This window comes from Leuresthes tenuis, unplaced genomic scaffold (genome assembly GCF_036924035.1).
Source record: "Leuresthes tenuis unplaced genomic scaffold, fLeuTen1.0.hap1 SCAF_5, whole genome shotgun sequence".
Lineage (NCBI taxonomy): Eukaryota > Metazoa > Chordata > Actinopteri > Atheriniformes > Atherinopsidae > Leuresthes > Leuresthes tenuis.
The window spans coordinates 29,434,757-29,450,634 of record NW_027325359.1 but is presented as its reverse complement, the minus strand read 5'-3'; the positions used below and the strand labels follow the sequence as shown (position 1 = coordinate 29,450,634).

The window sequence follows — 15,878 nt, the reverse complement described above, 5'->3', positions numbered from 1 at the left end:
ATTTATTCATGAATAGCAGGTGTCATATTTATTATAGAGTTTCTACTCAAAGTTGACAAAACGGCAATAAAATCTCTGATGAATAAAAGCAGTTTTTCTTCTCTTTCTATTCAAAAGTCCATCCATCTGACTCTATCTTTATGTCATATCCATTTGTTTGATTGATTTGAGCGCAAAAAGGTCCACAAGAAATGATCATGTTGATATCTGGGGATGACGTGAATCTTGAATCTACTCTCATTTACACAGAAACGCATCAGTGTGGAGGCTCTGGCAGCTCGAGTAAGATTCTAAAGTGTCTCCTGTGACAATCTGACCACTTGAAAAGTGTCGACCTTCTTCCCTGAAAACAGTGAATCTGCGGTCTGTACATTTACAGCCTTGTTAGCATCAGGAGATCAGATCAGAACACTGCCCTTTTATCGAGGCATATCTAATGTTAACGCCTGCTCGTGGCCCTTACCAAGAACATTTGAAAATCACAAAACCTTAAACAATCTGACTCCCGTGAGGCAGTTTACATAATCATCACAACCTGAAGTCATCCACAACCTGAGCTAACTGACTTGCAGCTGTGGTCTGATGTTCCGCAGAAGAAGTAAGAATAATCATTTAGTCACGGCTCCGTTCGTCCAATTACCGCAGAGCAGCGCAGGAAGAGCTGCTGCTATCAGTCATGGCTGCATTTGACGAGTCAAATTGCTGCTGAGAGTGTGCGACACCCATGCAGTGTCGGTGTCATGACTGATTAGAATGAACAATCAGAAGAAGGCAAATAAAAAATAATCATTAATTAATTCAATTAAAAGTCTAGAGTGCAGACAAAATACTTTCAGTTGTCATATGCACAGCTAAATGGAACTGTTTTCAGCCTGGATTTAAACATTGTCAGAGTTGAGGCCTGTCTCACATCTTCTGGAAGACTAATAAATAAAACTAAAACGCAGCCTCACCTTGTTTAGTCCTGACTCTGGGCACCAGCAGGAAACCCCTCCCTGAGGTTCTCAGAGTCCCAGTTGGTTCATATGGCTCTAACATGTCAGAGATGTACTTTGTACATGAGCAGAGCCGTTTTAAAGTCTATTCTCTGAGCGACAGGAAGCCAGTGCAGAGACCTGAGCACCGGACTAATAATCACTTCTGACTGGAGGGGATGTGAGTATTTGTACAGCTAGCAATCCAGGAACTGTTAAACTATCCTTCAAACCAACTAAATGTTCAACAAAAACCATCAACAGCTGTGAAACAGGATATAAAGCAATACTTTTACATTTGCCGAACAGCATATATGGAATCTCATGCATGTAACTGTTTGCTTTCTTACCCATAAATCATGAATGTTGCCATCATCAAAGGCTTAAGAATCCTTTCAGCTAACTTCCCGCAGCACTGTGTTTAATTTTCCAGCATTTGGTCACATTCCCTTCATAATGCATCTTGTGCTTTGACACCAAATAGATTGAGCATAAGTGAGCTGCGGCTTTTGCAAATCTTTCGGATTGAATCTTGGAAATGTTATTTACTTGAGTGCTGAAGATGACACAACGGAGCGTGTGGTGCCATTCATTTGATTTGTCAGGGTTTCTAAACCAATGAACTGAGCGCTCGTGTGTGAGCAAAAATCCTTATGAAGGCAAGTGGGTGACATCAAATAGAGCAGGTTACAGCACAGCAAGTGCTCTCATGTGTCAGCCATCATCAGTGTTTCCAGAGGAATCACTCCATGTGCATTAAACACGAGCTCAGAGCCTGAACGCACCGTGAAGCTTGTGGAATTCACCGCCATTATTCTGGAAAATGCACTAAAAATTGACATATGCAGAAGACTGCAAAGTGAATTATAAATATTCACAGATTTAATCATTGGTATGTCATGGCTAAACAGGGGATAGAATACTATGAGAGGTTCTGTGGAAGTGAAGCAGCAGCATGAATACAATCATTTTTGCTTTGAGTCCACAGTCACAATTAATTCAACCTCACAAAGTGACTAAATATGATTGATTCTTTTATTTTCCTCTCTCTTGTACAGTCACGTCTGAAACTGGGCGGAAACGCAGAGATGCCGATGACCTTTTACTGCTCATCTTAAAGTAGTGGCCTTCATCCCCGTGCTCCACCAAAGCAGTTTAATTCAACAAACTGGGAGGTTTATTTTTGCATAATCCACACAAACCAAACCAACGAAGAAACCCACCTCCTATTGGTCGGAGAACAGAGCTAAAAAATACCTTTCCTCTGCAGCACAAGGAACGCAGAGACTCTCAGAGCTCTGATCTCCAGCCAACTCGTCCTCTGTGAGAAACCACAAGAGACGAAGAGTAACCAGCGTCTGCTGTGTCTAATCAGCACTATTGATCACTGTAATTGATGACAGCAGACAAATTATCATCAGCGTGAGGATTTATCAATGAGTCTGAGGCCAGACATTCTATTCCACACAGTCCCGCCCTCCTTATTGGATTCCAGGGATTTATCAGATTCATCCATTTAAGACCCAAAAACTCATAAACATCCTCTTATGCTCCGCCGCCAAGGCGCTGCATCGTTGATACAAACAGCATGAAAACTCCCAAGTAGGGCTTTGGGTTTATCAGGAAATCTATGGTTTTTAAATGTACCACATGTATTTAACCATGTAATTTAACCTCTTCTACACATAAATGAGCCAGATTAGAGCTTTTCGACACTCGTTGACCTCTCTAAGCACGAGAAAGTTCAGTACAAGCCACGTTTTCATATAACTCAACTCTCTACCGTTTCCACGTAAGCACAGCTGAATCACTGCACAGATGCTGTCGTTACGTTACTCGAATGGTGATTTTCTCAGATGAGGCTGGGCTTGTGAAATGAGGATTTTATTAGAGCAGAGCGACCATCTGGAAATGCTTTAGATGGCGAATTCACACTTAATTGGCTGATTTTCAGGCACAATTTCTGAAGCATTTTAGACAAAAGAAATAGAAACATAAGTGAATGAGAGCAGCTTTACTGGGAATTCAGCTGCACTAATTCACTGGGTTTCTTTAAAAAAAAAAGCTGAAAGATGGAACTTTGGAGCAAACCCGTTTGAGTTTAGTTGAGTGTAGCGAGACTAATTCGATCCCTGACTGCATTATCTGGGTGTGTTAGTTCGGCTTTCCTCACTTTATTCTTATTATTTTTATACTATGTATATATCTCTGGCTTATCCTCTGTTCTATTTTGTTGTCAATAATACAGCTTATTATGTGTACTGTTTGCTGCTGCATCGAGAGAATTTCCCCTTGCGGGATTAATAAAGTACTTTGATTGATTGGGAGCTTCGATTTTAATATGATTTCGATCGGACTAACAGGTTTATGTGCATTTTAAAAGTCCGTTTTTTACAATACAATAATTTCTCTCTTTCTAATTTCATGTAAACGCTGACTGATTACATATTCATACATATTTTACATGTAGACGTAAAAGTAATGGTCCAGACTGATTGTGACCCAGTGTTTGGGAGGCGGAAATGTTTTCTATTTCAAAACAGAACATACAACAATGCAGAAAAGAGATTTACAAACACAGGCACAACCAGTGCATTTCAATAATGACCAAAGCTAGTCACAAACAAGCAGTCCTGAGCCTGTGATTCACCAAGGACACAGGTGAGCATATTCCTAATCCAGGACAGGCCGGGGAAGAATGAATCTACTTACCTGTTCAGTTCCTGTTGTGAGTGTGCTCTCTCAGTCAGTAAGAATGGAGTTACTTTCAAATATATTTAGATAAATACACTCCTAAACTTCTCAATTTAACTAATGCGCTATGTGTTATTCTTTTTTATGGTTTAAGATCGGACGGCACATATATATAAGTGAGGAAAAGTCAAAGCCAAATAACAGGAATAAGAAAAACCCTAAAGACTCATATCATAACCAGCCATCACCACAGCCTACTGTCCACCACCAAGACATCTGTAAACCGCTTCTGTCACAGATGGCATGTGAGTACGTGGCAGGTGAAAATGTGGAAGAAATGAGGGTCTATCGACAGTATAAAACAAGACAAGACAACAAAAACAGAATAAAACATGCACTTTGACTTCACTCAGTTAAGAGCACAGTCACCCTGCAGATGTTCTGGTAACTTCTTTATCTGCCATTAAAGATAAGTTACATTAATGCAGAATCTAAACCAACACCTGTGCAGCGTCTCACAGCCATGTCAAGCGTAAAATCATGCATTTTTCAGAGGAATTATGTAGCAAAAAGATAAATAAATCACTGAAAATTCCTTGAAACACTCTCCTCTCCAAGCTCTGGTAGGAAAACTCATAAATACATGTTCAACTGGCTCTAAAAGATCATCATGTCGACACCATTCAGGTGCTCATTTTTTTGCACCAAACACAAACTAAAAGTAAATCTGGTCCTAAATGTAAAAGCTATGAGTCCCTAAAATTAATGTTTCATATAAAGTCTTTTTTACTTATTGTTTAATCAGATATTTTCTCATTTACAATTTTTATCATGTTTTACTATATTCTAACAAAGAAAAGTTATTGTATTGCTTCTGTTGTTGTAAAATTTACAATTTGAGCTCATTTTCTTTCCCAAATCGTTGTGGTTAAAGGTGTAAAAAATGTACTATATTCTTTTTCCCCAGAGAGTTTGCTGATAAAAGATAAACTGATTCTGATCTAAAATCTTCCCAATAGATTTAAAGCTGCAGTTGGGAAACATTAGCTTACCGTAAGGGGTGGAAGCAGCGGTAAATGGTGAACCTCGACCAGCAAAATTAATTGAACACATCAGATGTAACAGTCTTACCATTACTGTCATTCCTTATACTTACAATTATTACACTGAGAGGATGTAAACAGAATGAGTTTTTCACATTTCTGAAGACAAAACACTCTAACATGGAGCACGTTTAACTCGAACGGTGCTGCGAAAGCTTCACACACACTGATGACGTCTAACAGCAGCAGCACGCGCTAACCCAAATGATGAGGAAGCCAGATGTTCAGCAGCTGCAAGCAGAAGGTTTGAGTTCACTTTGAAACCCGGAAAATCTCACAATGCGGCTCACGGTGTGTCATCTGACGCTGATTATTAGGCAACAGGCTCTAAACTTGGCACTTACTCAGATGTAATTTCAACCCCTGATGGACAAACGCAGATACATGGCGAGAAAACTACTAGCTACGGATCTGTTCCCATGGCAACGCCGACAGATAGATCTCGGCTACCGACTGAGGGATGAGCATCTATTAAAGAAAACACCTACACACGCGTACTCTATGGACACAAATACATAAATAACACACACCGGCTGGAAATCAGCCTCCAAAAAAATCTTCCACCGGTTACACACTGAGAAAATAACAGAAACTTCAATAAAGAGCTCGAAAAAAACCCAGAAAAGGCTGAATTATTGTGTAACCAGATACAAGAATCGAGGTCAAGTCAAAAAAAGCTCAATCTTAAGTGGCACAGCAGCTTGAAATAAAAAAGGGGAATGTTTTTAGGGGCGATTTGCTTGCACTTAACAAAAGAAGCTGTGCAGATAAACGGTCTTTTTTCCCCAAAACACTTCAACAATCTTCCCTTTTTCTTACATCTGTGCATCATCCTCAAATATACATTTATTCATTGTGTTTGGGCTTATCATAAGACGACAGCCACCTTTATAACCCTCACCGAGTGACGGTGGACGTTTAAGTAAGAAGAGTTTAATCTGAAAATGTCTCTCAAACCGCACGTCGGCCGGACTTAAATTGATCTCTGAACCCAGAGCAGCCAACAAAGCAGTGAGTCAAGTATTCACACCTGCTCTGCAAATACTTGTTTTGGTAACTAAGCACTTTTATCACGTCTACTTTTTGATTGAAGAGGACAGATCTTTTGCTTTTAAGCCTTTAAAGGATTATTTCTAAGCACTTCATTTAAACGTGCATTTCCAATGGAAAATGGGAAATTTTGATGGCGAGGCAGTGGGATATGTTAATAAAAAATGATTTATTTAATTGAAATTTTCTTCTTCTTTGCCTTTGTTTGTGTTTCATAAGGATCCGAGGGGTTTTGTAGGTCTGCGCTGTCAGTTTAACGCCTGGAATCTTTCTTTAACGAGCCAAATTAAGCTTATGTGCTATAAGAAGAAAATATTTATCTCCAAAACAAGACGACCCCATGGTTGGTTTGTTCATGCATGCGGTAATGACCTATAATGACCTTGATGATGATTAAAAAATTTTTTTTTTAAAAAAGGTGCCATGGCATAGCAGAAATACTGTGTTTTAGTCCTAATGATGTTTTTAACGTTAACCAAGTGATTTCTACCCCTAAAAAATGATGCTGTGGCTTAAACCAAACTCCAACTGATAAAGGAAACACGTTTGCTCCAATTTAAGAACACATCAAGCTCCTTAGAATTGTACAAACTCTGTTTATACTTCATGTACTGTCATTTCCGTTTATATTTTCACGTTTCCAAGTATGTTCAAGTGTCCTTCATGTTTTCCTGGCAAGACAAAGAATAAATTGGTGGTTAAGACTCCAAAGCCCATCATCACTGCAGTGTGTGAAGACGTGTTCCCCCATAAATTTGTTTTGCTAAATGTGACTTCAAAAGGGGTTTTTAGTCAGTTATCAAGAAGTTTCCTTTAAAAACCTGCGTTCATTTGTCCGAACATGCTGTGGACAAAGCCGCGGGACTAACACAGTAAACGTCTTTGCTGCCACCTTTGTTTTGACGTCTGTGAACACGCAAAGATCATAAATCATTGAATTGTGTCAGTTTATTCCACGTTTTTGCCCTCGGACAAAATCAGCCCGGCTGTCCATTTAAAGGAAAAAGTTTTCCTCCAAACGCAGAGAAACGGGGACGCGGTCAATGCTGCGCTGCGCTCCGGCTGCGCGTTCAGAAACATCAGTGAGGGCCTCTGTGAGACCACAGCCGAGGTTTAAATGCATGACAGAAGGAACGTTAAAGCGCGCATTAAGCCCAAAGCATCGTAAATTAAACGTGAGAACAACAAGAAAGCCTTTAAATCACCAAAATAAAATCATTCTACACTGCAAAGCACAGCTTTTGTTGATCCACGTTCCCAGTTGAAACGAACCGAGACTCCACATAATGATCTTCCACTTCATTTGATAATAGTTAACCGCATTTGGAACGGTAGTAACAATCGAGCCAGCCGAGTCTAAACCAGAGTCGGCGCCACTCAGGAGCTGATCATGTGGCGATTATCAGTAAAATAGCACCACACTCTCAGATTGAGGTAATACAGCCTCTGGTTCTCACCGTCAGCGGCCACAGAGCTCTGCATCATCAGCATCACGGCGATGGTCACAGACCACCGGGCCAGCATCCCATCCAGCGGCCGCGTCTTCTTCTCGGTCCTCGGGGAGCAGGCGGCCACTATCCCCGCTTCCAGGATCCATCCCGTCTTGAACAGATCCCCTCCGACCCGGGGGCCACTGCTGGCGCTTCTGGAGGGGAGCGCACGTTTGGGAGCCATTGGTCAACCAATTAATCCCGAAAGGAGAGCGTCTAACGGCGCTGCTGTGGTGAAAGGCATCCGATCAACCTGCCCCCGGTTCGGACAAGCAGAGCTCCGCTCTCCATGAGCCTGCCGGAGGCTGTGAGGGTCGGAAAGCGAACTAATAGGTTTGAATTTTTCCTTCTCACTCTGCCCGTTTCTGTGCGTGCGCGCTGCGTGCGAGGTCTGAAGTCCCTAATGCGACCGCAAGGCACTCTCCATCTCCGGCTGCTGTTAGCGTCAACACACCGCTGCAAAACCGGAAGAGACTTTCTACCATTTTCAGAATAAAAGCGTTCAAAACATGTGGAAGCGCGGGTAGAAGCCCAAGAAAATGGGATTTTTTTGTCATGTCAGAATGAATATATGCAATTTAAAAGTTTAAAGACGCCTTCAGATAAATTGTATGCAGGTTATTATAGCAACAAGAAGTCTGGACCTGTCGGCAGAAACATTCATACAGCACCAAGAACAAATGAGTTTGGCCCACAAATGAGCCAAAACAGATAAAAACCAGGTCTGACACCTCTTTATCAAACTCTACTGTAGATATGTTTTAACAAGCAAAAGTTTTTTAGAGATTTGAAACTCAAAATAGAAATCAGAGCATAAAAAGATGAAGGAACTGGTCAAAATACATGAAAAATGTTCACATAAAATGGTGCCAGGTGTCCCACAGAACCTCCGCTAAGATTTCTTATCCGATTGTGATCTTACCTCAGATTCAAGGGCCAGAAGCAGCTCCTGGAACGTCTCATCCAGTCCTCGGGATATCCTCGTGTGAAAATGTAAAAAACAACAATAGAAATCAATGAAAACGGCATTTTAAAAGCTATTTAAACTTGCAAAAAGCAAAGTCTGCTGCTGTTTGACCCGATTCCTGATGAGAGCACTGTCAGGTTAGAAAGGTCAGTGGATGAGATGCTAATGAAGCATAAATGCTTAAAAAAAAGTTGTTTTCTTTTTAAACCTTTTTAAACCAAGAGTGTGCATCCAAAATGTTTTGTGGCAAGTGTGTTTAAATTGTAATCAGTAACTCATTTAATTGGCTAATCTTAGCGGTGCCCTCCTAACAAAGTGCCCCATTAAATAACCCCATCTGCATGACCACAGACATCCAGAACAAATGTGGCATCTCCACACTGAAAATATCCAAAACAGGTTCAAAATTCACACTTGAGTGTTTCAGGCTTTGTTGAACTAGCATCTCTGGTTCACTTTGAATGAGGGTTTGAGAGATAAAGTTGAAAAAAGTTAGACAAGGAGCCGCGCAAACGCCAGCGAATCCGAAACGTCAACCCGACTGTGTGAACCTGCCTCAGCTGTCAGAGCAGCAGATAAACCTAATGAATTAGCATCCAATGTGCTGGATTAGTGGTGTCCAATTAATTTGGATATTTCAAACTTCACCCCTGTCTTTTTCTAAACCCTCTCACGTAGTTTAAAAGCATAAACCAACGTGATTATTTAATGTATTAAGCAGCCAAATGATGCATTGAACATGTGAAGCTGCAGGTAAATGATAAGAGAAACAAAGAAGAGGAAAATGACTTGCTTACCACACATGGTGTTGAACTCTCCTTGCATGTCTGTGGCTCCTGTGACCCTCCTTACACCTCCCCTCTGGCTGCCCACTGAAACCTCGCTGCTTCTTTATGAGTAAACACTGGTGTTTACTGCAACATGTGTATCAGGATCTGACGCTTCACATCAGCTCGAGTCTGTCGAAGGCTCCACGGGGTCCGTGACACAAAGGCAGTATCTGATGCCCTGGGAATGAGAGCCTTAAAAAATATTATTTTAAATGTACTGTGAATATGACAGATGTGTAAATGGTCAAACCACATCCGGATTTGTTTAACTCAACCCTATCGCTTGTCCTGTAGAGGAGATGCTCCACACATTACCTTCACTGGGATGTTACACCTGAGGCTAAAGCAGGTGTGGACTGTACATTAAGCTCAGATCCTTCAATGTGTGCAGCAAGATGCTGGAGATCTTCTACCAGTCTGTGATGGCAAGTGCCATCTACTTTGCTGTAGTCTGCTGGGGGAGCAGCATCAGTACCAGGGATGGCAGCAGGATCAACAAACTGATACGAAAGGCTGGCACAGTTATTGGACTGAAACTGGAGACGTTTGAGTCAGTGATGAGCAAGAGATCACTGAACAAACTGCTCTCCATCATGGACAATCCTTCCCACCCTCCATAAAACACTGCAGGGACAGCAGAGCTCATTCTCCAACAGAGTGATTCTTACAGTTCACCATCAGACTCTTTAACAGTTCTCCTTTGGGCAACAGATGAAACAATTTGCACATTCATTACTCTGTTTGCACCAATCAATTTGGGTTCAGTGTTGATTTGCACAATAAAAAAAAAATAAAAACATTTTTTTAAAAAGTGTCATAACCACTTTATTCTGTCAATACTTTTATTCTTATTATTTGAATACTATGTATATATCTCTGGCTTATCCTCTATTCTATTTTGTTGTCAGTAATATAACTTATTATGTGTACTCTTTGCTGCTACATCGAGAGAATTTCCCCTTGTGGGATTAATAAAGTACTTTGATTGATTAATCAAGCCCAAAGGAAGAAATGTAAACCAAAACGAGACAAAAGAAGTGTTAAGACACACAAAATGACCATGAAACAGAAAAAGGTTTCAACGGGATGCAGAATGACGAAAAATCAGCGACACAAACATTCATGAGGAATCGAAAATGACAAGGATACGAAAGGAGAAACATAACTGCCAAAAAGACCAAATTAACATGATAGACTTCAAAATATTGAAAATTAAACATGTGCTGTAAAATGTCCCAAAAAGAGAAAGAAATGCTACAAATAAATACAAAACAGTCCAAATGAGGCAAGGAAAAAGTTACACAAAACTGGTCAAAAAAGTGACCACAATTTAACAAATTACCCCCCAAAAAAAGATGATCCAGGAGTTCATTTGTTCCATAAAGTGTTGGCATTCTCAGTGCAGCTAAAGCTAAATCTGTCAGTTTCTGGCTAATATGAGCTAATTCACAGACCTTATATACAGTCCATCAGCAGTCTTTAGCTTTCACAATATACACAATAAGTTTACTTTCTGGTTTGTAAACTGAATTGGTTTGGTTGTTTTGTTTAAGAACGAACCTTTACGGTTTCATTTAAGTAAAGAATCTAACTTCCGGTCGTTATGTTTGGCTAACTGCTGCTAGCTTAACGCAGCTTCTAGCAGGTAGGTAGAAACGCTCTGTGTGCTTGGTATAATTTATGGTAATGTGGACGAGTTACCTCACCTCTAAAACGGAGATGGGTCACATTTAGTCCTTTCTAAAAACCGCTGCATGATTGAGGAGCAAAAGCAAAGGTAGGCGGTAAATGTTTCTGCTGCTGCTCCTCTGGGTTCCAGCGGGGGACCTGCGCCCCCTGCTGGGAGCTGAGGGCAGTGCAGGCGGACAGGCGCTCCGGGTGAACTCGTTCATCACCAGCCGGTTCCCTCCGAGACCGATTTACTGCAAAAGATTAATCATTCCAGAGAGGGAACAGCCTTAAAAGACCTTCCATTTGTAAATGCTTTTATATCAGGAGGATAGCTTATTTGCACATATTTAATCTAACTAAAATGTGTTAACACTGAATTCCCCGAACAAATACAGTACAAATACAGTTGCAGATATTTTGTACTGTTACTAAGGTGTCACTGGACGATATATTTCCGACCTCACTGCGTCTAAATGAGCTAATTCTACCAGAAAATTTAATTAAGATTCAATTAGGTTTTTCATGATGTGAGCTGTCAAAATGTTTAAGTGATATATCCGTTTTTGTTGTGGCTATTCATAGAGAAGAAATGTTCAATTCTTCGCCAACTCAGAAAGATTTGCAGATGCACTACATTCACATCGTGTGTACCACCCAAAGAAGTCCATTGTCCAAACAAATTCTCAGAGTTTTGCTGCTTTAATTGTCAAGCAAGCAAACTAAATTTCACACCCTGCAGAGGTCTTACTTTCTTGTATCTTTGTCGTCATTTTCCACTCTTCTTGACAGTTTGTCACAATTTTTCCATCGTTTTCAGACTCTGCTGCATCTGTGCAGTGTCCATGCTGGTCTCATGCTTGCCACACAGACTATAAAGTGCCCATTGAGTTGCCAGGTTCAAAATTAACTCAAAACAAAAAAGGAGGAACTCAAACTGTAAACAAAAATGCAGCCTTTCAAAATGAAAAAGGAACTAAATGGAATAAAAGTTCAATTTCTGACAGCTCTTGATGAAACACTAACAATGAAAAAATGCTTGTTAGTTTAGTTGATAATCTATCCACCAGTTTGAGCAGACTGATGCAAGTGGTTATGAACTGTAGACAGCTTTACTTATGTGCCAAAACACCTGCAATATGCATGTATGACTGAGAAATTCTGATATTTTAGCACATTGTTGCAGCTGATAGTGATATAATTATAGTGATTATATATGGGTACACTGACCATTTAAAGGTTTTGTGTTTGTTAAGTTTGATATTTCTGACTATCAATGTCTCGTAGTCGTCGGACTTCGGTGACATGAAAGTGGGGATATTTTTTAAAGGGTGAAGTTATGCAGCATTTAAAAAAAAAAAATCTGCATTAATAAAAAATCTTTTTTTAAAAATCAACGTTTTGGCCCCAGAGGAAATTACCAGTCACACAAATGAAATGCTCATAAATTCCTCCAAACATACTCACACCAAGGCAGGTGTGTTCTTCCTCTTGTCCACCTGCAAAGAGTTCCTAACAAGCATTACCTGAAGGGGATAATGGACTCTCAAGGGGCTTCAAAGACCACAGGTGCAAGCATCTGGGCCTTTATGTTGTTGCATTGTAATCATTGCTTCATTACAGGAGGTCAAGTTGCACAGAGCAGAGAAGGGAATGTCTGGGCCATGATAACAAGGTAAGAGCTGGAGGCTCTCCAGAGTGCCTGACGAGGGGAAGATGGGTGAAAATTAAAGAAAAGAAACTCAGACTCCGACACACATGCCGCAGAGCGTGTTCTGCTGGCACGGTTTGGGTCCGGATGCAGGGAAGAGTCTGTAAGTCGCTCGATAATCACGACCTTTGTGTAGAGATGAAGCGCTTTAATCCTGATGGAGGAAGTCTCTGCCAAGATGCCGGTGCTCCTGCAGGACACAGCGTGATCACTGAAAGGTCTGAAGAGGTGGAAAATGATGGGAATCGTATGCTTTGGCCTCCACAGTCACCAGATCCTAACGGACAAAAAGACGCGCTCGCCCACCGCCTTCCAAGCACAAATTAAATATTCCCTTCCAATGCTTTTAGAAGAAAAAACCATGACGACAGTGAGTGAAGCAAAAGATTTTTTTTTTTTAATTCAAAGTGAATCTCGACATTTTACACAATAAATTCATAATTTGACACTCACCAATAAGAGTCACCAAGAAGGAACCCGCTTTTTGTGACAAAGTACATAAGGCTTGGTCACATTGAAACTCACTGAGAACTAGAAAGAGGGAGGGGGCAGGAAAACGACCACAAACTGATAAGACACACATCATTACAACCAAAATATTAATCATTTTCCCAGTCCTCATACTGTTGAATATTGCACAGTGCAGTTGCTACAAGTTACACTAGTGTAGCATTTAAGATTAACAAAACAAATCAAAAGGATAAAATAGTAAATCTACACATTTAAAACGGTAACTGCCTAAATTTTGAAATCATGTCTACATTTTTGTGTCCAAATGCAGCTAATTTTAACCTGATAATTAGATAGTCGTTGGTACAAATCTTAAAAGTTTAATTTCACACGATTCCTCTTCTGCCCGGTAACCAAATGAGACATTAGAAAGACCCACGTTTATTAATTTGGTGGTTTTAATATGTCGGAGAAGGCCCAGTTCTGGATTATTGCTATTTGTTCAAACTGAGCAGATAACAACGCCTAATCAGGTAACGATTACATTTTAAGAAGCATCTGAGCAGTCTTTTGGCCTGCCTGGCTGCTTGAGGCTGCTGGGCTCCATGTGCTTGCTAAGCTTTGGATCCAGGACAGTGTGACCCCTCTGGTGTGTTTTATGATGCAACCGTCAGCATAAAGCTTCAGGGGAGGTGAGATTATCTATCCAAAGCAATCAACCCAAAGTGGTGGGGGATTACAGCGTGGGACATCACCTGTGCTGCCCCGACAGACACACAGGAATCCCAGAGCGACGCCGCACGCCACAGGGTTTAAAAACATCTTCCTTAGAGTGGAGCACACGTTGCTGTGCCATGACACAAACGCAGTTAGAACTGCAGGCTGCACCCCAAGCTGAACAGTGCATCCTCCTCAAAAATCATCAAGACAGTAGCATATTAGGACAAGCACACAAAATACACCAATTACTGAAGTAACATAGCAAAACCATTATAATGTAATACAATATTTAGGTTAAGGTGGGACAACTTTGGACCTAAACTGTGAATATGACTGGATAAAGCATTTCGAAAGAACCCCTGACTGAAACGTATAATCTCTACCAATGGTTATAGCTGCATACAAGAACTATCCACCTCCTAATCACAAAATGAGGAAAAATGCTGTGTTGCCAACCGAAACGCAACAAACGGATGTCGTGACGTCCACGAATACATTCACGGTGTGAGAATAAAGCTTTGCATTTGTGTAAATTTAGTTTATTTAATAGTACTGCACGATGTTCTTGGTAAATAAAACATTCCCTGACTTGGACTTTCTTAGGATTCTGTAAAAAAGCGAAATGGTTTAACTTTGGGGCTCGTGATGTGAATAAATGACGTCATCTGTCAGCCACTGCTCGAAGAAAGGCACTAGTTGTACAGTACGGAGAGTTGCAAATACAGTCCTATTAAAGGAAATAAAAAGCCATGTCATCAAAAGAAAGATGATAAAACATCAACAACACACTGGTTACAGAATCAAAGAGTGAACCCAGCCTACGCTTGAAATACCGATGCTAAATACACACAAAAAAACACACACACATACACACACACGCACACCAAAAAGCAACGGAATAATAAAAAAAAAAGGAGGGAAAACTTCCATTACAGCAGTTTACAATCACTTCAAAACAACAAAGCCAATATACAGAGGCACTAGCATATAGGAGTAGCATTCAATATACTCTATGATCAAAATAAAACCCACTTCTATTGTATCCAGTCGTCGAAACTACAATACAAAGGAGAGAATGCAGGCTAGAAAGAGATTAATCCTCGAAATTCACAGCTACGAAGTGGCAGATAATCAGTACATAGCAGCTTATTATCTATACATTCCAAATACAATTTGCCAAACATAGCTCAGAAAAATAAAACCTTAACCCCATTTTCAAAATAGAGATCTCACAATATATTCCAATATTGACAACTGCAACAGTATGCTGGAGGTGAAAGAAGAAATATCATAGACCATGCTTCAGAAATGATTAACGAACAGTCTTTGGTGCTGATTGGAGTAAAACGCCAGCCGATATGACGGGTACAGACACAGCTCCACGACACGCAGGAAGTCAAGAAACACCAAAACAAAAGATCAAGGCTCTGCATCCACCCTGAAGGAATGTATCAAAAACTGACAACAGGCTTCAATACGGGGAAAAAGCTTCGTCTCACACCAATGTTTCTACAATTACTGATACAACTCTAATACTCAAAAGCCCAGCGATGATACTGTAAGTTGATAAGATTATTTCAAACACTGAGAAGCATTTTTAAAGTAAAACATAAAACAATTATCCGTTTTAAGTCTACGCCACTCCCAAACTCTAAAACATAATGCATTAATGCAGTTCTAGCCTAAATGCAAAATAAAAACACAGCAACCCAGAGTATCTAGATTGTATTGCAGTTACAGTAAACAGTGACAATACTGTTATGAATTAAGTACTATAGTGAATAGAAATTGATTATCAAAATATCAAATCACTCTTTTATGTACATAAAAAGCTAATTCAGTCAAAGCCCTATATGTGCAGCCTCTAGCTAAATTAAACCCACACTCTGAGTTAGAAAGCAAACAAGTCCAACTTTAGTAAAACCAACCCACACACTGACCTCCTATTTATCCAATAAGCCCAACTTATTCAGAGTCTGAAGGTTAAGTGCTGCAAGCCCATTTAAATCTACAATCTATATGCTCCTGAAGTAACGTCAAAGACTCGAGTTTTAAGGCACTAGAAGATGGCAGTAGCAAAGTCTGCCTGAAACAAAGACAGGAACGTTCAATCCGTGTTACTGCAGACTGGGATGGCTTAACGAACAGATCCGACCGGCTTGCACATGCTACAAGGCAACAAAGATAAAGGGAAAGGGGGGAGGCTGAACGGCCTGACAGC

At 40.4% G+C, this 15,878-nt stretch overlaps 2 protein-coding genes across 4 annotated transcripts in view; both read right to left on the bottom strand.

Annotated features, from left to right (window-relative positions):
• Window positions 1-7,699, bottom strand: part of kiaa1549la (KIAA1549-like a) — a 124,044-nt gene extending 116,345 nt beyond the window's left edge. For all 3 annotated transcript variants that reach the window (XM_072386596.1, XM_072386598.1, XM_072386597.1), the window contains exon 1: window positions 7,279-7,699. In XM_072386596.1, coding sequence (XP_072242697.1) covers window positions 7,279-7,495 — 217 coding nt within the window. In that variant the 5' untranslated portion in view covers window positions 7,496-7,699. The remainder of the gene's footprint in view (window positions 1-7,278) is intronic.
• Window positions 1-15,878, bottom strand: part of tcp11l1 (t-complex 11, testis-specific-like 1) — a 69,127-nt gene that overhangs the window by 16,156 nt on the left and 37,093 nt on the right. The window lies entirely within an intron of this gene.